We start from the raw sequence: 23,570 nt of genomic DNA on the forward strand, positions 1-23,570 counted from the left end.
GTTTTTCAATTTTAGGAGTATATTGACTTCTGCCATGAAAGATACAGATTTATTTTTCTTATATCCTGTGTCCTTACGCTTCCCCCTTACTTCCCAATTTCCTTTCTCTTCCCATCTGCCCAGTATAAGGTGTGTCACTATTTTTGCTTAAATCAGTACTCGTATTTACCTTATTATGACTTTGTAAATATTGCCCTAGCTAAGGTGTGTAGTATGCTATAATTATAACTACTTTATTGTTCAAGAAGCCCTGGTAGTGTAGTGCTTAAGTGCTATGGGTGCTAACCAAAAGGTCAGCAGTTCAAATCCACCAGCCGTTCTACTCTGTCCTATAGGGTCGCTATGAGTTAGAATCAACTTGATGGCAACGGGTTTGGTTTGGTTTTGGTTTTCTTGTTCAAATTGTTTTTTTGTTTGTTTTCCCTGGAGTTAATAATTTTGTTTTTTTAGTTTTATTTAATGAACACATAGCATTTACACGTTCCAGGCACTGTTCTAAGCCCTTTACAAAGTTTAACTTGCTTAAGCCTCCTAACAGCCCTGTGACGTAAGTATAATTATTAGCCCTGTTGAGGCAAGAGGTAAGCAGTGCAGCCAGTGTCCCAGAGCAGCCAGCCTGACTCCAGAGTTGCTCTCCTAATCACTACGTTATGTTGCCTTTATTGTACATCTCACTCTCTTCAAACTTTGGGATAAGTATAAATCTTCAAGCACATTTAAACAGATCAGGAAATCTATTAATTTTTTTAATTGGAGTCTTCTATCGTGGAGCTCCCTGACCTCCTGTTATGTATATATATATATATAATTTTTTTTTTAATATTTTATTGTGGTTTAGGTGAAAGTTTACACAGCAAATTAGTTTCCCAAGCAACAATTTATACACAGCTTGTTTTGTTCTGTTGGTTGCAAACCCCTGAATGTGTCAGCACTCTCTCCCCTTCCTCCTTGGGTTCCCTGTGTTCATTCACCCAGCTTTCTTGCCCTGTCATGGATTGAATAGTGCCCCCCCACCACCCCCCGCCAAAAAAAAATATATGTCAACTGGGCTAGGCCCTGATTCTCAGTATTATATGGTTGTCTTCCATTTTGTGATCCGATGTAATTTTCCTGTGTGTTGTAAATCCTAACCTCTGTGATGTTAATGAGGCAAAATTAGGTATGTTAAAGAGGATTAGGGTGGGATACAACACCCCTACTCAGGTCACTGCCCTGATCAGATGTAAGGGGAGTTTCCCTGGGATGTGGCCTGCATCACCTTTTATCTTACAAGTGAGAGAAGCCAGCAGAGAGATAGGTACCTCATTACCACCAAGCAAGAAGAGCCAGAAGTGGAACAAGTTCTTTGGACCTGGGGACCCTTTGCTGAGAAGCTCTTTAGCCGGGGAAGATTGATGACAAGGACCTTCCCCCAGAGCTGACAGAGAGAAAGCTTTCCCCTGAAGCTGGCACCCTAAATTCGGATTTCGTTTTTTTTTTACACCTTGAACAAATTAATTTCTGTTTGTTAAAACCATCAACTTGTGGTATTTCTGTTACAGCAGCACCAGATAACTAAGACATGCCCCTACCTTCCTTCTGAACTTTGTTTTTGGGCAAATGCTGCCCTTTAGATCTTGCATAAATTGATTATCCTGAGATGTGCATTCCTCACTGGTGTTATTGTTCATTTTATAGGCCTGTCTATTGTATGGCTATAATGTGACCTCTGGGAGTAATTTCATTTCCATGTTTGAAGGGTCCAAGGGCCATAGTCCTCCTGCTATAATTTGGACTAGTTGTTCTCTAGGTCTACTGCACAAATGTAGGTTAGGATCTTCCTTTACCCACGACCTGGAGGTTTATATCTTTTTAATAGATTTATGATTATTTTAGTGGGATTTGGGATGCTGAATAGATAATTGTTGTTGTTACTGTTCAGGCAGTCCCTGATTCATGGCAGCCCCATGTACAATGGAATTGGACTATTGTGATCCTTAGGGTTTTCATTTGCTGATTTTTCAGAAGTAGATTTGACAGGACTTTCTTCCTAGTTTTAGTCCGGAAGCTCTGCTGAATCTTGTTCAGCTAGCCTCAACTGACTGACAAGCAATGGCTGCATTTGAGGTGCATCGGCCAGGATCGAAACTAGGTCTTCCACATGGAAGGCAAGAATTCTACCGCTGAACCACCAGTGCTACCGTAGAGATCATTACACACTGTATATGAAATTCAAGATCTCCTACTCATTCTTCAGTCCCCTCCTGTTGGGCCTCTGCCCCCACCGTTCCACTGAAACAGGTCATCATAGTCATCAGGTACTTCTAAGTTGCCAAACCAACCAACTTTTTTTTTTGTTTTCATCTTATGCAACCTCCTAGCGACATTTGCTAGAGTTCACTGTTCCCGGTTTCTTAAAATGCTTTCTTTCCTTGGCTTAGGTAACACCACCCTGTTTGGGACCTGCCCTTTTGGCCCTTCTCTTTTGGTCTCTTTTTTGGCTACTCTACTTAATCTCTGAATGTTTAGATTTCTGTAGGCCTTCTTGCCTTCTCTCTAAATATACTTTCTTCCTAGATTTCACTTAGATTTATGGATTATAATTACTAGACTAGATCTCTCATCTGTATACCCAACTGCTTACTTGATATTTGCTCCTGGAAATATCACAGGTTATTTAAATTTATTTAACATATCAGAAATGCAATACTTGCTTTCCAGTCCTTAGACTGACTGGCCCCCTCTCTCTACAATATTAGTGAATGAAATCACCATCCATCCATTTACTCAAGCCAGGCATCATCCTTTCCTACATCCAATCTATAAGCAAGTTCCTGTTAATTCTACCCACAGACTAAATATCAAATCTCTTTTCTCCATCTTCACCACCATTTCTCCAGTTCTAAACTGTCAGCGTCTCTTGTTTGGATTATTACAGTAGCCTCCTAGTTGATCTGCCCGTTTCAACTCCTGCTTCACGCTTTAATTTACTCTTCCCATATATATTTTTTTTTTTTATAATAACCAGAGTAATATTTTCAAAACATAGATCAGATCTTATAACTTATCTCCTACTTAAAGCTATTCACTGATCATCTCTTAAGAATCGAGGTCAAGTATCCTACCACAGCCTAGAAGGTCTTGCCTACTACCTCTCCATCCTTCACTACATCCTAGCTTCACTGGCCTTTTATTCCTTTCAGTTTCAGTTAAAGGTCTCACCTTATGTCCTTTGCCCATGTTATTCCTTATTTCTGAAATGAAGGTTTCTCTCATTCTCATTCAAAGCTGAATGTGTACTCCCTGCAGGCAGCTGGATCTCAAAGAGGAAGAGAGAAGGAGCTGGGTCTTCTGTGCTGCTTCTTCCAGAATCACCAGTTAGTGCTAAGGGTGGTGGCTGCTAACCAAAAGGTCAGCACTTGGAATCCACCAGCCACTCCTTGGAAACGCTGTGGAGCAACTCTACCCTGCCCTTTAGCTTCGCTATGAGTCGGAATTGACTCGACAGTAATGGGTTTGGTTTTTTTTTGGTATATATGTTTATATGCTTTACTGGTTTTGCTTCCCTAGAGAACCCAGCCTAAGACAAAGATAATAACAAGATTCTCTTGATTTGGTTCCATTTTCACATATCAGACCAAGGCTAAAATCTAGTAGATTTTTCAGTGATTGAGGTAAAATGATAAACTAAATTTTTTTACCTGTTTTATGGTGTCATTTTAGATTACTGATTTGAATGCATTTTAAAATTGGATTTTTTTTTTTTTGTTTAAATAATTGGAGCTAGTTTTTAACCTTGCTTATAGTTAATGAAAGTCCACTGCTGTTCCTTGTGTTTAGAGAAATAGCAATGGAAAGGATGTGGGCTTTGGAGCCAGATGAACCTGAGTCAAAAATAAGACTGCTATTTCCTAATTATGTAAACCTGGAAATTAACTTACTCCTTGGAATCGCAGTCTATAAAAACCAAAATGCAAACAATACCTATCTCATTATCATCTTGTAGGGATTATGGTAGATAACAAAATCCTCCAGGGCCTGGAATATGGTAGATACTCAGTAAATGTTGGTTTCCCATCCCTTTGCCTGAGAAAAAGATAATAAAATAATAAATCAATTGCCACTTTCTTTTACTGACTTTTCCAGTTTTGCTTTCTGGAGATTAACAGCAGTAGTCACTTATGGAAACCCTGGTGGCATAGTGGTTAAGTGCTACGGCTGCTAACCAAAGGGTCGGCAGTTTGAATCTGCCAGGTGCTCCTTGGAAACTCTATGGGAACAGTTCTACTCTGTCTTATAGGGTCACTATTAGTCGGAATCGACTAGACGGCACTGGGTTTTGGGGTTTAGTCACTTTTGAGAGATGAGGCTGGGGCACTTTTATGTTGTTACTATGAAGTTTTGCTTTTTGGTATGTTTTTGTATCACTGTTCTTTTTTTTGCATTACATTTTGTGTCTTTTGAAGGCCCAACCTTTTCTCTCTTTTTACAGTTCTTCACAGCAATTCTACCTGCTGCACACAAGGTACAACCTTGTTATAATTGTTTTGTTATAGATGCTTTATTGTAGGCACTTAAGAAATGTTTGTTGAGTGGGTTAATATTTATACTGCTACAAGGCAGTCGACCTAATTTCTTCAACAAATAAATTGCAAGGGAAAAAAAAGAGATGGGTTAGAAACCTGTTGATTAAAAGAGATGTCAGACATAGCAACCAATCAACGTGTAGACCTTATTTAGATCCTGTTTCAAAGAAATAAACTGTAACCCAAAATAAACAAAAAATTATAGCAGTTATGAGACAATTGAAAATTTTCATTTTAACTAGATATTTTATGGAATGAAGGAATTGCTAATTTTTAACTGTTTTATTAAAATTGTAGTTTATGTTTTAAAAAAATTATTTTCTTTCAGAGTTGCATATTGAAATATTTTAGGATGAAATGATATGATATCTGGGATTTGCTTTGAAATAATACGAGAGTTAGGGAAATGGGACCAGATACAAATGAAATAAATTTGTCCGTGGATAATGTTGAAAGTGAGTGATAGGTACATAGGATTTCATTTTACTCTCCAACTTATTTTTGTGTATGTTTTCCATAAAAATTTTGGAGTAATAATAAAATAATTATTCCTATTTAACTTTGCTTTTCCCATTCTCTGAAGCACCATTGTCTTTTTTTTTTTTTTTAGATAAGGTATCTGCAACCTAATTAGGCTAGTTACTACCACCGAATGCAAGGATTCCTGGTCAGGGAATCAAACCCGCCAGCAGCTCTGTGAAGAAATGAGCTGGCAGTATACTCCTGTAAAGATTACAGTCTAGGAAACCTGATGGGGCAGTTTTCCTCTGTCATATGGGTCCCTAGGAGTAGGAATCGATGGCAAACAACAAAACAACCATGTAATGCAACTGTCAAGAGTAAGCCTAAGCAAAGGTAGAGAAGGGCAAAAATGAAGGAAGACAGAAAGGACTAGGAGTAAGGGACAGAAAGGAGATGAGAGAAAAAGAAAGAGATGAGGGATAGTAGGGGGCCGCTTCTAGCCAAAGCTCTTACTCCTGTTCTAAATTTTCTTCCAGTTTCACCTCCAGAGGATACCTTTATAAGGTATAGGAACCTGAGATTCTACTATAAGTCTTGTCAAAGTTATTTTGTAATAAGAAAAAAGAAAAACAATAAAACCTGCGAAAGCCAGAACCTGTGTAAGGTGGAAACCTGTCAGAGAATGAAAACACAAATATCTTCCACTAATAGTGATAGAAAAGTGGTAAGCTGCACCCTGTCAAAGGTGGAAAATTTTGGAAACTTGGTAAAGAAGGCAGTCCCGTTGAGTTTCGGCTCTCACAGGTTTCGGTGTATTTTGCCGTAATATATTAGCCTAAGAGAATAAGGATTTCCCCTTTTTCTGTATTCTTTATTTTGTCGTTGTTCGTTGCCGTCAAGTCGGCCTCCGACTCCTGGAGAGCCATACTGTTCCACAGGGTTTTCATTGGTTGATTTTCAGAAGTAGGTCGCCAGGCCTTTCTTCCTAGTCAGCCTTAGTCTAGAAGCTCTGTTGAAACCTTTTCAGCATCATAGCAACAGGCAAGACTCCAGTGATAGACAGGTGGTGGCTGTGCGTGAAATGCGTTGGCCAGAAATTGAATCTGGGTCTCCCACGTGGAGGGTAAGAATTCTACCACTGACCCACTAGTGCCCCCATATTCTTTATAGTTTTAGCATATCATAGCTCTTCGATAAACAGTGTATCTTTATGTGATGGTAGACACTTTGATCCTGTGAGAATTCTTACATAATTTTCCACATCGTTATCCAGGAACTGGATGGAACTTTCCCCTCCCTTTTTGAAGGACTTCACCCTCTGATTTTAATTGTCTTTTGGTATTCAGCTCTCACTTTGACAACCAGGCCTCACCTCAACCCCTTCCCCCTAACCTCTGCCTCACTTCCAACTTAATTTAAGATAATAAATTCGATAAACTAGGCTAACACTTTCCCACGGACTAGTTCTGTTCAGGTCATTGTCTTTTTGAGATTCAAGGTATCTTAGGAGTTAGAAGAGCAGGGGTCCAGGAGTTAGAGCTGTGTAGGCTCAAGTGTTTTAATTTTCTATCCTAATTTTTAAAAAATGATGTATCAGACTTTGAAAGAATTTATTTGTTTTAAGTAGATAATAGATGTATATACTCTGGACAAAATGTAAAAGGTTGAAACAGGTATAAGTGAAACACTTCTGTCCTCCATATTCCTAGTTCCCCTTTCTGGTGGCCACGACTGTTAGCTGTTTCTTTTGTATCTTCCCAGAGATATGTCTATGCAAATCAGACTTTTAAAAATTATATATTTGAAGTTCTTTGTGACTTTTAAAAAGCAGGCTAGATATCCAGTTATGCCAGCACCATTTGTTAAAAAGGCTGTCTTTTCCCCAGTTAATTGACACTGGTCCTTTGTCAAATATCAGCTGCTCATACGTGGATGGATCTATGTCTGGGTTCTCAATTCTGTTCCATTGGTCTATGTGTCTGTTGTTGTACCAATACCAGGCTGTTTTGACTACTGTGGCTGTATAATAGGTTCTGAAGTCAGGTAAGGTGAGGCCTCCCACTTTCTTCTTCTTTTTCAGTAGTGCTTTGCTTATCCGGGGCTTCTTTCCCTTCCATATGAAATTGGTGATTTGTTTCTCTATCCCCTTAAAATATGACATTGGAATTTGGATCGGAAGTGCGTTAAATGTATAGATGGCTTTTGGTAGAATAGACATTTTTACTATGTTAAGTCTTCCTATCCATGAGCAAGGTATGTTTTTCCACTTAAGTATGTCCTTTTGAATTTCTTGTAGTAGAGCTTTGTAGTTTTCTTTGTATAGGTCTTTTACATCCTTGGTAAGATTTATTCCTAAGTATCTTATCTTCTTGGGGGCTACCGTGAATGGTATTGATTTGGTTATTTCCTCTTCGGTGTTCTTTTTGTTGATGTAGAGGAATCCAAGTGATTTTTGTATGTTTATTTTATAACCTGAGACTCTGCCAAACTCTTCTATTAGTTTCAGTAGTTTTCTGGAGGATTCCTTAGGGTTTTCTGTGTATATAATCATGTCATCTGCAAATAGTGATAACTTTACTTCTTCCTTGCCAATCCGGATACCTTTTATTTCTTTGTCTAGCCTGATTGCCCTGGCTAAGACTTCCAACACGATGTTGAATAAGAGCGGTGATAAAGGGCATCCTTGTCTGGTTCCCGTTCTCAAGGGAAATGCTTTCAGGTTCTCTCCATTTAGAGTGATATTGGCTGTTGGCTTTGCATAGATGCCCTTTATTATGTTGAGGAATTTTCCTTCAATTCCTATTTTGGTAAGAGTTTTTATCATAAATGGGTGTTGGACTTTGTCAAATGCCTTTTCTGCATCAATTGATAAGATCATGTGGTTTTTGTCTTTTGTTTTATTTATGTGATGGATTACATTAATGGTTTTTCTGATATTAAACCAGCCTTGCATACCTGGTATAAATCCCACTTGATCAGGGTGAATTATTTTTTTGATGTGTTGTTGGATTCTATTGGCTAGAATTTTGTTGAGGATTTTTGCATCAATGTTCATGAGGGATATAGGTCTATAATTTTCTTTTTTTGTAATGTCTTTACCTGGTTTTGGTATCAGGGAGATGGTGGCTTCATAGAATGAGTTGGGTAGTATTCCGTCATTTTCTATGCTTTGGAATACCTTTAGTAGTAGTGGTGTTAACTCTTCTCTGAAAATTTGGTAGAACTCTGCAGTGAAGCCGTCCGGGCCAGGACTTTTTTTTGTTGGGAGTTTTTTGATTACCGTTTCAATCTCTTTTTTTGTTATGGGTCTATTTAGTTGTTCTGCTTCTGAATGTGTTAGTTTAGGTAGGTAGTGTTTTTCAAGGAATTCATCCATTTCTTCTAGGTTTTCAAATTTGTTAGAGTACAACTTTTCATAATAATCTGAAATGATTCTTTTAATTTCATTTGGTTCTGTTGTGATGTGGTCCTTCTCATTTCTTATTCGGGTTATTTGTTTCCTTTCCTGTATTTCTTTAGTCAGTCTAGCCAATGGTTTATCAATTTTGTTAATTTTTTCAAAGAACCAGCTTTTGGCTTTGTTAATTCTTTCAATTGTTTTTCTGTTCTCTAATTCATTTAGTTCAGCTCTAATTTTTATTATTTGTTTTCTTCTGGTGCCTGATGGATTCTTTTGTTGCTCACTTTCTATTTGTTCAAGTTGTAGGGACAGTTCTCTGATTTTGGCTCTTTCTTCTTTTTGTATGTGTGCATTTATTGATATAAATTGACCTCTGAGCACTGCTTTTGCTGTGTCCCAGAGGTTTTGATAGGAAGTATTTTCATTCTCGTTGCTTTCTATGAATTTCCTTATTCCCTCCTTGATGTCTTCTATAACCCAGTCTTTTTTCAGGAGGGTATTGTTCATTTTCCAAGTATTTGATTTCTTTTCCCTCGTTTTTCTGTTATTGATCTCTAGTTTTATTGCCTTGTGGTCTGAGAAGATGCTTTGTAATATTTCGATGTTTTGGACTCTGCAAAGGTTTGTTTTATGACCTAATATGTGGTCTATTCTAGAGAATGTTCCATGTGCGCTAGAAAAAAAAGTATATTTTGCAGCAGTTGGGTGGAGAGTTCTGTATAAGTCAATGAGGTCAAGTTGGTTGATTGTTGTAATTAGATCTTCCGTGTCTCTGTTGAGCTTCTTACTGGATGTCCTGTCCTTCTCCGAAAGTGGTGTGTTGAAGTCTCCTACTATAATTGTGGAGGTATCTATCTCGCTTTTCAGTTCTGTTAAAATTTGGTTTATGTATCTTGCAGCCCTGTCATTGGGTGCGTAAATATTTAATATGGTTATGTCTTCCTGATCAATTGTCCCTTTTATCATTATATAGTGTCCTTCTTTATCCTTTGTGGTGGATTTAAGTCTAAAGTCTATTTTGTCAGAAATTAATATTGCTACTCCTCTTCTTTTTTGCTTATTGTTTGCTTGATATACTTTTTTCCATCCTTTGAGTTTTAGTTTGTTTGTGTCTCTAAGTCTAAGGTGTGTCTCTTGTAGGCAGCATATAGATGGATCGTGTTTCTTTATCCAGTCTGTGACTCTCTGTCTCTTTATTGGTGCATTTAGTCCATTTACATTCAGGGTAATTATAGATAAATAAGTTTTTAGTGCTGTCATTTTGATGCCTTTTTATGTGTGTTGTTGACAATTTCATTTTTCCACATACTTTTTTGTGCTGAGGCGTTTTTCTTAGTAAATTGTGAGATCCTCACTTTCATAGTGTTTGACTTTATGTTAGTTGAGTCGTTACGTTTTTCTTGGTTTTTGTCTTGAGTTATAGAGTTGTTATACCTTTTTGTGGTTACCTCATTATATACCCCTATTTTTCTAAGTAAAAACCTAACTTGTATTGTTCTATATCGCCTTGTATCACTCTCCATACGGCAGTTCAATGCCTCCTGTATTTAGTCCCTCTTTTTGATTATTGTGATCTTTTACCTATTGACTTCCATGATTCCCTGTTATGTGTATTTTTTTTTTTAATTAATCTTAATTTGTTTGTTTTTGTGATTTCCCTATTTGAGTTGATATCAGGACGTTCTGTTTTGTGACCTTGTGTTGTGCTGATATCTGATATTATTGGTTCTCTGACCAAACAATCTCCTTTAGTATTTCTTGTAGCTTTGGTTTGGTTTTTGCAAATTCTCTAAACTTGTGTTTGTCTGTAAATATCTTAATTTCGCCTTCATATTTCAGAGAGAGTTTTGCTGGATATATGATCCTTGGTTGGCAGTTTTTCTCCTTCAGTGTTCTGTATATGTGGTCCCATTCCCTTCTTGCCTGCATGGTTTCTGCTGAGTAGTCAGAACATATTCTTACTGATTCTCCCTTGAAGGAAACCTTTCTTTTCTCCCTGGCTGCTTTTAAAATTTTCTGTTTATCTTTGGTTTTGGTGAGTTTGATGATAATATGTCTTGGTGTTTTTCTTTTTGGATCAATCTTAAATGGGGTTCGATGAGCATCTTGGATAGATATCCTTTCGTCTTTCATGATGTCAGGGAAGTTTTCTGTCAGAAGTTCTTCAACTATTTTCTCTGTGTTTTCTGTCCCCCCTCCCTGTTCTGGGACTCCAATCACCCGCAGGTTATCCTTCTTGATAGAGTCCCACATAATTCTTAGGGTTTCTTCATTTTTTTTAATTCTTTTATCTGATTTTTTTTCAGCTATGTTGGTGTTGATTCCCTGGTCCTCCAGATGTCCCAGTCTGCATTCTAATTGCTCGAGTCTGCTCCTCTGACTTCCTAGTGTGTTGTCTAATTCTGTTATTTTATTGTTAATCTTTTGGATTTCTACATGTTGTCTCTCTATGGATTCTTGCAACTTATTAATTTTTCCAGTATGTTCTTGAATAATCTTTTTGAGTTCTTCAACAGTTTTATCAGTGTGTTCCTTGGCTTTTTCTGCAGATATCCTAATTTCATTTGTGATATCATTAAGCATTCTGTAAATTAGTTTTTTATATTCTGTATCTGATAATTCCAAAATTGTATCTTCATTTGGGAAAGATTTTGATTCTTTTGTTTGGGGGGTTGGAGAAGCTGTCACGGTCTGCTTCTTTAAGTGGTTTGATATGGATTGTTGTCTCCGAGCCATCACTGGGAAACTAGTTTTTCCAGAAAATCCGCTGCGTGCAGTCCAAATCCCTGCGGGACGGTTCCCCGGCTCGGATGCTGCTCTTTCTGCTCCAAGATCAGTCACTGCCTCCCGGGGACTTCTCCTAACGGCTGCGTCCCACGCCGCCCGTGGAACCGGCTAGTCCCCCTCCCGGGGTTAGTTCAGGGGGGTGGAGCAGGTCTCTGTGCTTGTGCCGTACCTGACTGGTACGCTGGCTCCAGGCTCTGGAAACAATCGCTGCTTCCCCGTATTAGTTCGTTCTCCGTCTCTAAATCTGTGTTTGTTGTTCAGGGTTCGTAGATTGTTATGTATGTGATCGATTCACTTGTTTTTCCGTGTCTTTGTTGTAAGAGGGATCCGAGGTAGCGTCTGCCTAGTCCGCCATCTTGGCTCCGCCTCCTCTATTGACATTTCAATTAAATCTGTTAATCTTGTGGCTTTTCTACCTGGAAATGAAGTAGGGTAATGTCAGCCTAGGATCAATCCTGTGCTAGTTCATGCCAACCTGGGGTAGCCTAACATCTTAAAATCATTTTAAAAAATTAGGATGTCTTCTCCACCCCACCCTCATTAAAATTTTTAACATCTTTCTTGAGATACAATTGACATAACCATACAGTTCACCCATTTAAAGTGTTCAGTTCAGTAATTAGTATATTCACTGAACTGTACATCCATTACCTCAGTAAACTTTAGAACATTTTCATTACCACAAAAGGAAACCCTGTTCTCTTAAGGGTGATGAAAAAGTTTGAAAACTGATGGTGGTGATTGTTGTACAACTTGGTGAATGTCATTAATGTCACTGAATTGTACACATAAAAAATGGTTGAAATGGCAGATGTTTTGCTGTATATATTTCACTGTAATGAAAAAGACTTACAGCACAAAACTCAAAAAAGAAAAAAGAAACCTTACCCGCTTAGCTGTCAGCCCCAAATCTTCTCGTCTGATCCCCCCCCACCACTCCAGCCCTAGGCAACCACTACTCTATTTTCCATCTGTATAGATTTGCCTATTCTGGACATTTAATATAAATGGGATGATACATATTATAGCATGTATCAGTACTTCTTTCCTTTTTATGGCTGGATAATAGTCTATTTTATGAATATACCACGTTTTATTTCTTCAGTTCATCAATTGATAGATATGTGTGTTGTTTCCACTTTGTGGCCATGTGGACATGTTTTCATTTCTTTTGAGTATAGACCTAGGAATAGAATTGCTGGATTATATGGTAACTCTCTGCTTAACTGTCTAACTGTTTAGGGAACTACCAGACTGTTTTCCAAAGTGGCTGTACCATTTACATTTCCACCGGCATTGTATGAAGGTTCCAGTTTCTCTACACCCTCATCAACACTTGCTATTATCTTTTGTTTAATCCAGTCTAGTGGATGTGAAGTTCTATCTTATTGTGATTTTGATTTACATCATTAAAATTTTACTATCCTACTTATTCTTCGAGGTACAACCCAAATATCTTCTTCAAGAAACTTTTCCCCTCGGGAATTAATTGTTCCTTCTTTCATACTCTTAAACCATTTTGCTTGGATCCCTGTTAGCACACATACTTCATTCTGTCAGGTTTCTAGATTGTGAACTGTAGGTTGTAAATTCCTCCATGGCTCCTTACAGGTATTTAAATTTATTATAAAATATTTCACTCATCCACTTATTCATGTTTGATCCCCATAGCATAAAGCTGTGCTTGCACGTAGATGGTATCCAAATAGTTACTGAACAACTCTAATAGAGCAAAGGGTCTCATTAGTGATTATTAGGAGGTCTGCTACTTCTTAGGGAAAGTAAACTTTCTCTTATTAGGAGTTAGTATGACTTAGGACCCAGGAGATAATGTATTTTAGATAGAAATATTCAGATATGTTCTATGTCCTAGACATCACTGGTCCCTGGAACATGTGTTGTGGATCATTCCTGTCCAGTCACAGTAGGAATTTTAATGTCAAGCCACTGGATTATGTATCTGTGAGACTTCTTTAGGGGTTTACTAAGATGATACGTAATTAGAAAATTCTCTTTTTGTTTCACTCATTTTAACATATATCCATGCCTAAGTGCTGAGAACTTAACTAGGCATCAAAGGGTCCATGACTTTGATGGCAAATGAATAGATACAAAATTCACATATATAAAATTTTATATATATGTAAAATAGATACAGGATTTGTGAATTTTATTAAGCCAGGTAAAATGAACACTTGACCATAGAACCCAATATTTAGTGTTTTATTTACACTAGATTTTATTAACAAGAAGCTCATCTGACGGTATCATTCTCTTAAAGATCTCATGAGCTTAGTGATTGGGAAGTAGGCATTGCACCACCCCTACCATTATGATGTCTTGAAAGAGCAAAGAGAAGGGCACTCTCTTGTCTCCTAGTTTCCTGTAACCCAGCAAGTTAGGAAACATAAGTTCCTGCTATAGGAAGAGTGGAGTTGGATTTTTCTTTTTCTGGGTGAAAGATGAAGGAGTGATATACTTCTAGATCCTCATCCAACCAGCCCTCCTCCAAATTAATAGATACCCCAGGGGAGAGAAGAATAGGACTGTATTGTCTTTCTTGGCTCTTACTGGTCTGAAATGGTTTTCCGGGGCCAGCGGCCCTCTGTCAGGGCTTAAGCTAGAAACTGAAGAGCAAAATGCTTTCCTTAATCCTGCTGCTTTAGGGTAGGTTTCATAAACCACAGCAGATTCTAAATCTTTAAGCTAATTTGATATTCATCGCTATGTTCTAAAAAATGTCATTTTCACGTGAGGATCAAATTCAGGGCTATTCCCCCCGCCCCCCAAAAAACACCAAACCCATTGCCATCAAGTCAGTTCTGACTCAAAGCAACCCTGTAGGGCTATTAAAAAACCAAACCCTTTGCCATCAAGTCCATTCCGACTCATAGTGACCCTGTAGGGCAGAGTAGAACTGCCCCATTGGATTTCCAAGGAATGCCAGTGGATTCAAACTACTGACATTTTGGTTAGCAACTAAACTCTTAACCACAGTGCCACTAAGGCTTCGTAACCCAGTAAACCCAGTGCCGTTGAGTTGATTCGGCTCCATAGGGCTATTAAAAAAAAAAAAAAAACCATTTCTGTGGAGTCGATTCCGAACAGGACAGACTAGAACTACCCCACAGGGTTTCCAAGGAACGCCTGGTAGATTCGAACTGCCGGTATTTTTTTGGTTAGTAGTCAAACTCTTAACCACTACGCCACCAGGGTTTATTAAAGGAACTGAATTGTCAGTTCTGCACATCTCTCTTAAGGAAGGAATAGACCTCGGCTGTAGCTTTCTTCACCCCTTTGAAAGGCATGCAGTTTTGTTTGGCTCCTGGAAGAAAAGGAAGCTTCATAGATTTTTACATATAACATTGGTTCGTACTCATGTAGGTGGAGCTCCTGAAGTCATTTGCATTAGCGGCCGCTTAGAAGAGGACACAGAACTGTACTACGCCCCTTATGATTCCAAGATTTGAACTCTCTAAAACGAGGACCCTCGAAAAATGCCAATAGACACTACCAAGTATTTCCTTCCTAGAACTGGTTTTCAAAATCTTTAGCTATCTTTTTTGCTACCTACTGTGCTTTCTGGGCAACAGTATACACATACGAGGTGATTTAGTGGAGAAAACTTTGAAAAAACATTTTAAAACCACTTTAGATACTACCTGACATAGTAAGATAATATACATTATTTAATTTTTCTTTACAACAGACTTGGCAGCTAAGCAGAAGTTATCCTTTTTGTTTGTTAATGTTTTATAATGGAAAAATTCAGACACACACAAAAATAATCAAGTATTATGAATTGACGAGTTCTTGCCATCCACTTGTAATGGTTATCAACATTTGTCAATAGATATCCTTGTTTTATATAATCAGAAAATTGTGGCATTATGGTGAGTAGCAGCCAGTTAGTGGTGCTGAGTATTCAAATTAAAGTTGTCAGTTTTGGCAAAATTGTCATGAAAGGAGAGACTGGAAGGGCTGACTCATTAGGGGGAGAGTAAGTGGGAGTATGGAGTAAGGTGTATATAAGCTTATATGTGACAGACTGACTTGATTTGTAAACGTTCACTTAAAGCTCAATAAAAATTATTAAAAATAAATAAATAAAGTTGTCAGTTAAAAAAATAAATAAATAAACAAAAAAACAAGAACCCTCACATTTGGCTAGAGTCCCAGCCACCTGAGATTGTATTAGCTTTGCTTTTAGAAGTAAGAAATGGTAGTATATTACCATGCAGGAAAGGAATATGCAAAGTTATCTAGTACAAGAGTGTAGTTATGAGTCTTCTTATGAAGGAGACTTAATTCTGCAAGTGATTGGGAGCCATTAATGGACTTATAAACAGAGAAATGACATTATCACATATATTTGGGAAAGATAATCCTAACTGGATGGTTTGGAGGGGTAGGAGACTGGTGGCACCAAAACTAGGTCAGATGTTAGACAGGAAGAGAGTTCAGGAAAAGGCATAGAAGTCAACTCCTGACTTGCAGAGTTTGAAGTTAACTGCTTAATGGATATATGTTGAATACTTTCAGAATAAATACTGGTTAATTTATTCATTTAGTAAACATTTAAGAACCTTAAAAAGAAAAAAAAAGACTGCATGAAAGCAAGATTGCAGGTGAAGAGCCTTGAAGTTTAATTTATTGACTGAAAGCTGATACAACTCCTTAGAAATGTAGGCTTGTAAAGGAGATATTAATGATTTTAGAAAGTCCTAGTATTTTGTTTTTTTTTTTTTTAGTATTTCATGAATTCTTTGGGAAGTGACTGAATTTTGGTTGTGGGAAGTAATCTCAAGGTTAGGGCTTTTGGCTTTGGATCTGCCAGTGAAACCCAGATAGATGCCTGTGGTCAATTGGTTACCAAGGCAGGATCAGAAATACTGATTGATCCTTCTAAGCAGGTGCTAGGGGACAGCAGATTTAGAGTCGGTTGGAGGACTTTGTTGTTGTTGTTGTTATTAGGTTCCTTCAAGTCGTTTTCATCTCATAGTAACCCCATGTGACAGTGACAGTAGAACTGCCCCATTGGTTGTAATCTTTTTGGGAGCAGATCACCACCAGATCCTTCTCCCGAGGAGCTCCTGGGTAGGTTTGAACTGCCAGTCTTTCAGTTAGCAGCCAAGTGCTTAACGATTTGCACCACCAGGGCTCCTTGGTTGGAGGACAAGAATCTAGAATATAAGGACGTGAGAGGACACTAGAGTGGGGAGGACTTTGGTGTTGCCCAGAAGAGCCACTCCCCTTAAAGTGAACAGCCACATGTAAAAGTAGGAGGAAGACCAAGAGAAATTGGGTAAATGAGATAATGACTATGAAGTACTTGGCATGGTGTTTGGCATGCAGCAAGTGCCAAATATCAGTTCCTTTGCACTTAGGAGTCCTGCTTAGAGTGAGAAGCCCTGGTGGCACAGGGGTTAAGAGCTTGGGTGCTAACCAAAAGGTCAGCAGTTCCAATCCAGCAGCTCAGAGTGAAGGGCAAAATTCTCCTTCCTTTGCAGAATATGGAGAATTCACCCATATTGAGCGTGTCTTGTCATGTGTCTGCAGAAGCTTGATGTTCCCCTTCACAGCTCTTAAGGATCCAGGAGAACTTTGGAGAGAAGCCTTTTATGGAAAACACATGAAGGATTTGAGACTGTGAGGCAGGCAGCAAAGTACCTAGATATTTACTAAGCTGGCCTTACACATCTTTGGGGCTGTGATCTTTCTGACCCCCTCAGAAAATTACTTATGTCTAGATTATATAGCCATTCCTTCTGTTTTGCTCTTCTTTTATTGTCCAAGACTGAGACCTTCAAGAGAGAACGTTAAAGAGACTTAAATTCCCCTAAAGGTTAGTGGGCTGGTGTTTAAAGGTGGACAGAGAATTCTGCTCTGACACCGCGTAAGAATCTCTGGGGATGATCAGATGTAAGCCATTTAATGCAGAAACGCATCAGCGAAGTCCCCTCTCACACGAAACACTACTTTGTCTTCCAGCTTTGAGACAGTGCTGAATATTGATACTAACGCTTGACGGGATCAGGCTTAAGGTTAACTTTAAGTGTCACTGCTAGGCATCCTGGCCCTTGTGAACTTCTAAGGCCAAAAATAAAGTAAAGGCAGAACAGAGGTGAAACTGCTCCCTGGGTATTTGACATTGTCGGTGAATGAACAGAGCTGAGTAGGCAGTGGCTATTGATTCATCAGTGAGTATTTATTGAATACCTGCCGTGGGCTAGTCGCTGTGGGTACAGATGAGCAAGTCAGACAATTTTCTGCCTTCATGGGACTTACAGTCAAAAACACCCCGGGGCTGATCCCTTCTGATCAGAGAGGTAAATCCTTTAGGCCTTTTCTCTGTGGTCGGTCACAGCCTACTTGATTTGGATATAAATTCACCCCTCCCTGAGTTTCAATATAAATATGTTCTATGGTGCTGTCTTGTTAACTTCGATGGTGGAGTAAGCATAAAGAGGTAATGCAAATGTAGGGCATTGGAGAGACCAGGACTTTTTCTTTTTTTTTAATTCTTTCCTCCGCCGGTAAGAATATCTCAGTCCTTTGGGCCCTCATACACACTACCGTTTTCTTTCATAGGTACGTAGGTAAACAGGGATTATCAGTTTATAGGGTCTCTTTCCAAACAGCTTCTTTTGGGAAGCCGGACAAGCTTTTCTTACAGGCCTTCTTAACTATTTTTTTTTTAACCTTGGATTCTCTTACTCCTCAAATTGAATATTTTCCTACCATTTGTCTTTGGTGCCAAACCAATGCAGCAACTTAAGAAAGTGCTTGGGAATAGCAAGAGATAAAAGTTTATTTTCTGAGCCACATCTTTTTTTTTTCCAGCAAGTTTGTTATTTATTAAATCACATTTTTAGACTATAGCTCAGACCTTAGTACTAAAACCAAGGTTATAATCATGGTAACAAACCAGTAACTTCTTTTCAAATTACTTTCTTCCTTAGTAACCCTTATATTCTTGTTTGGACAGTCCTGGCATCATTAATTTGCATTTAGAAATATTCTCTCACACTGGGAAAGGAGATGGATAAACTCAACCAAGGGAGGTGGTCCCCTCAACTGCTAGTACTTAGCCCGTGGTAAGCCATTACTAGAGTTGCTTTTATTATCATTTTGCTGTGGGCATCATCATTACCATCATCACCAACCCCAGGCCTGGAATCTCATATTTAGAAGCAGCTTGGTTTTCTCAGCTAAGGATTTATAATAGCAACTCCTTACAGCTGAGAAAGCCCAATCCAAGCCCATTGCTATCTAGTTGATTCTGACTCATAGCGACCCCATAGGACAGAGTAGAACTGCCCCATAGGGTTTCCAAGGAGCGGCTGGTAGATATGAACTGCTGACCTTTTGGTTAACAGCCCAGCTCTTAACCACTGCGCCACCAGAGTTGAGAAAGGGCACATCATATTGAATGGTCTCGGGCAGTGATCTCCTTATTCTGAACTCAAGAACCATGATTAGATTATAGGTCACAATCTCCTTGACTCTTTAAAATCAGATAGTGCAATTATGATAGTAGTGACAGTGGAGGGGGCCTAGACTAGTGTTTATTATTCAACCAATAGATAATAATTCAAGGTATAATATTTTGATACAGTATTTACTATTTATATATAATAATTCCATGGAAATTTCAACATCGTTATTTACTGCCATTTCTAGTACTAGCAGTATGGCCTTAGATTGATTTGCCTTATTGTTGTCCTCTGAAAGTTGCTCAAAAAGATACTCATGTCCCATGAACTACAGTGCCCTTGTTGATTACATCATGTGACTATCACCAGCTTCACAGTGGAATAATAAATACTCCGAGGACACGGAGTGTTCTATTTGGGAAAGCCTTTTGTAGTGTAGGTGCTGGCCAAAGAGGGGAGACAGGGACAGGAAATAGGGTGTTATAAGAATGGCATGGGAGGCCGGGGGTCTGACCTCCTCTAACTTCACAAGGGAGAAGAATCATTACCAACATCATCAGCCCAAAGCTGATTCTTATGAAATGGAGATCAGACATACCTCCTCTCTCTGACCTTTTTACCAATTCTGACACCAGCTGTCCCTCCCACAGCACTCGCTGCTTCTCTGCTGGGTTTGGTAATTCATTGCAATGGCCACACAGAACTCACAGACAGTACTCAAGATTATGGGGTTTATTAGGGAAGTAACAGGTTACAATTCAGGACCAGGGATGAACTCAGGATACAGTTCTTCAATCAGGACAGCCTCTTCTCAGCCGAGCCCACAGGTTGGCCCTTGGCCCCTCGGCCCAGCCTCTACCCTGTTTGGGCAAGTGTTAAAAGCTCTTTAGCTCTGCTGACAAGTGCCCAAAGGCACCCCACTCTGCCAGCAAGCCTATTGCCCGAAGGCACTCAGCTTTCTTACTCCGTGGGCCTGGAAGCCCACTGTGCTATCTCCTGATGGTCTCCTGGCCCAGCTGCCTCTGCTGCCACCATTTCTCTGCCACTGCTTCTCGCTGTCTTGCCGTCTCCAGTGTTACAGTACTCTGTCTCCTGGGTCTGGGAGGGTATCAGTGCAGGAATCCCAGGTCCGAAGGACACGTTCCGCTCCCATCTCTTTTTCCTGGTGGTAGTCAATCCCCCCTTGCTCTGGGATTGGCTTTCTTAAACCTAGCGGGCTAGCAAAATTGACCTATCCCCTCATTAGGGTTCCATACACCTTATTTGCATGGTCCTACCCACACAAGGTTTCATGCACCTTATTTGCATTATTACCAAGCTGTCCAGTTCCCTTGGTGGGCCACAAGTACCTCATTTGCGTTGTCCCACCCGGTCACTTGGTGGGAGTTAATAAAGACTCTGGCTAGAAGGGCTGTATTAAGTAATTCATTGCACAGCCTGTTAAGCGTTACACTAGGATCAAGAGCCTTTGGGCCATCTCAGAATGTGGTATTGAGTTTCTTCCCTGCTTCAGAGTAAACTGTGTGTATGCAAATGGGTGCACATTTGTGATTCTATATTCGATGGCACTGGGTTCTGGGTATAGTGGTAAAGATAGGGAAATACCTGTTGCCACGTATTTTAGCCTGAGAAAAGGCACAAAATCTAAAAGGCATATTTGTATCAGTTAAGATTCTTTTGTGGGAAGATTTCCCCTCTTTGATATTCATGTTTCTGTTTTTCTCCTTACTCTGTTACTACCCCAGTGCTTTGTTACCACCGCCAAGGATAGAAAGGAAAAAACAAAAAAAACTGGAGATGAAGCTAGCATTTTAGAGGCAAGTAATACCTAACAGGTCTGCACTACAAAATGCTTTAAGCTAAGGAGAGAACTGGAATCTGAGTGTGATGTAGTAAAGTGGACCATGTTATAGGGAATTATGCAAATTTAGGTACATATTTTGAACCAAATATAAATGTAACCACTTAAAGCCTGATTAGAGCATAAGGATGTAAAATATGCCATGAAGGCATGGACACATGTTCTGGCCAGTCTGGTATTTTGTCTCTAACAGAAGTACCTAGAAAATGTTATTGAAGAATCTGGTTGCCTGTCTTGGTATCTAGTTGCAAAAGATTAAAAGATGTTTTGCCCCAAATCTTGGATTTCCTTGAGGATAATATATCAATTATTCATTCATTTAAATTTTCTAAAACTTACAACTTTTGACTAAGCCCCTATTAAGATGGTAGAACATTTCGTTTTTACTACCTGACATGATAATATTTCCTTTGATTTGTCCAAGTTTATAGTAATTTTCAAGCTCTTGCAGGTATTTTGCAGTTCTTATAGTCTATAGTTTTGTGAGTAATCTATGTTCAGCTTATTTGTGCTCTTCATGATTTGATAAATTTTTATTATCTCCTCCTCATCATTCTAGAATGGAGCCTAGATTTTATTAGTCTCATCTTATTACAAAGTTTATGTAAGAGACAGGCATTAATCTTGTTCTGCGGCATTTATATGATAAAATACATTTCATTATAATTTGTACCTTTTTCAAAACCTTGGACAAGCGTTTTTGGTCTCTCATTATTCCTGAAAGATACGTAGGACAGTTTTATATGTTCTCATTCTACGGCAGAGGGATTCCTTTAGGTTTTTTTTTTTCCTCCTGGTGAGTTCGTTGCTGTTCAAGTTTGAAATCATTCTTTCCAGAAGCCAGGATCTTTCTGACTCTCCAACATCTGCATGTATATAACCCTCTGATCTTCATGTCTCCCTGCAGCCATATGTGTCATTGGCTCAGCAGATGGCACCACCTAGTCCAAGCAACAGTAACCCTAGCAGCAGCAGTGGGAGCAATGGAAATGACCAGCTGAGCAAAACCAACCTGTACATCCGGGGATTGCAACCAGGCACTACTGACCAGGACCTCGTTAAGCTATGTCAGCCGTAAGTTAGAGTACATGTGGGGGGGCTTCCAGGCACAGTACAGATTTGGTGATACTTGCTTCTTGCCAGGTACTCTTAACCTGAAATGCAGTGGTATTTTGCTTCTACCTAATAGCCAAAGCAGTCCCTCTTGAAGAAACCTTACCTACTACGAATATTTAAAACCTTTCTGTATTCCTCTGAGGAAAGCCAGGATGGGGCTGACTTTTGAAGCCTAGTGTCTAAGTTTCTTTTCAGCATTTCCCCTGAACTGATGATTTTAGTGGAAAGATCTCTTTCCTTAACCTTGAATAGAAATGTTCAATATTGCTAACAGGTGTTTCTTAGAAGGCAATGAGAACTGGCAAGTGGAATAGATGAAAGTTGGACTAGGCAATTGACTTACACTCTCTGGGGAGTTTCTGTTGCTGGAGATATTCCTAGTGAATCAGAGGAGCCCTCAAATTAGTAGATAAAGAAAAAGGGGAAAATAAAGGGAATAAAAAGAAGAAGAAAGAGGCTATCTTCTGAAACTATCCCCTGAAGACCCTGGGGTTCTTTAGGGCAGGTGTGAGTCATGAGTTGGATGGTAAAATTAGCCTGGTTAGGAATGCGGAAAAAATTGCAGGAGTATAGAGATGCCCTGCTCAATTTCATTTAGCAAGAAAAAAAAAAAAAGCATGTGTTTCAATTCACATATTTTGGGCAATGATTAGAGAAAGGAGCCTGGGGGTGGGATGGGGAGATAATGGCAGGGTGGGTGAAGAATTGAATTTGGGTGAGTGAATGGTAGAAAGAGCTAGAAATAAGAACCTTAGACTGTACATTTTCCATCTTTTTAAACTTTTTATTGAGGTATAATGTAACAGTCATACAGGAAAGTACACAAATCTTACACCCTTATAACCAGTCATGTGAACACACACCCTGGTAACCATACACCTTCTAAGTAGAGCATTACTGACTCTTCAGAAGCCCACCTCTCAGTTAATCTCCCTCACAAAGGTATCCATTGTTTGACTTCTAAATAACAGATTAGTGTGGCTTGAACTTCATATAAATATAATCATACAGTACATACCTTTTATATCTGGCTCTCTCGCTCAATGTTGTTTGTGGGATTTAGCCACGGTTTTGCACGTAGCAGAAGTTTGTTCATTCTTATTGCTTTATAGAATTCCGCCATAGGGACATACCTCAGTTTGTCCATTCTACTGTTGCTGGACATTTGGGTTGTTTCTGGCTTGTGACTGTTGTGAATAAACAGTGCTGCTATGAACTTAGTCTTGTCTTTTCATGCATGTGTGTACACATTTCTGTTGGGTGTATATCTAGGAGTAAAATTGCTGGGTCAAAGGATTTATATCTGTTCAGCTTTTGTAGATACTCCTAAACAATTTTCTGAAGTGGTTTACTTTCCCATGGCAGTATATCTAAATTACAGTTGCTCCAAACCCTGGAAAGGCAGAAAATTTTACTCTCAAGATGTAGTAAGACATAGAGGTACTCTGTAAATCTCTTACTCTTCTGAGGTATTGATTTGGTCTGTGCATATTATATGGGCACTTGCTAACACCAGACCACACAAATTCAACTTCTGAAGGCTGTTGTTAGGTGCCATCAAGTTGGTTCCGACTCATAGTGACCCTGTAAACAACAGAACTAAACACTGCCCAGTCCTGTGCCATCATCACAATCATCGCTATGTTTGAGCCCATTGTTGCACCCACTGTGTCAACCCATCTCGTTGATGGTCTTCCTCTTTTTTGCTGACCCTCTATTGGTACCTATCATGGTACCCTTCTGCAGGGAACTGGTCCCTCCTGATAACATGTCCAAAGTACGTGAGATGAAGTCTTGCTATCCTCACTTCTAAGAAGCATTCTGGCTGTACTTCTTCCAAGAGAGATTTGTTCGTTCTTCTGGCAGTCCATGGTATATTCAATATTCTTCACCAACGCCGTAATTCAAAGGCATCAGTTCTTCTTTGGTCTTCCTTATTCATC

At 39.1% G+C, this 23,570-nt stretch overlaps 1 protein-coding gene across 12 annotated transcripts in view; it reads left to right on the forward strand.

Annotated features, from left to right (window-relative positions):
* Nucleotides 1–23,570, forward strand: part of RBMS2 (RNA binding motif single stranded interacting protein 2) — a 66,158-nt gene that overhangs the window by 17,038 nt on the left and 25,550 nt on the right. For 7 of the 12 annotated variants that reach the window (XM_049883600.1, XM_049883594.1, XM_049883596.1 and 4 more), the window contains exons 1-5: nt 820–2,297; nt 3,289–3,390; nt 4,472–4,504; nt 20,396–20,467; nt 21,419–21,585. In XM_049883600.1, the coding sequence (XP_049739557.1) occupies nt 2,205–2,297; nt 3,289–3,390; nt 4,472–4,504; nt 20,396–20,467; nt 21,419–21,585 (467 nt within the window). In that variant the 5' untranslated portion in view covers nt 820–2,204. Of the gene's footprint in view, nt 1–819; nt 2,298–3,288; nt 3,391–4,471; nt 4,505–20,395; nt 20,468–21,418; nt 21,586–23,570 lie in introns of those variants that run through there. The other 5 variants (XM_049883601.1, XM_049883602.1, XM_049883603.1 and 2 more) reach the window with 5 other exon arrangements.

This window comes from Elephas maximus, chromosome 4 (assembly GCF_024166365.1).
Source record: "Elephas maximus indicus isolate mEleMax1 chromosome 4, mEleMax1 primary haplotype, whole genome shotgun sequence".
NCBI classification, from domain to species: Eukaryota; Metazoa; Chordata; class Mammalia; order Proboscidea; family Elephantidae; genus Elephas; species Elephas maximus.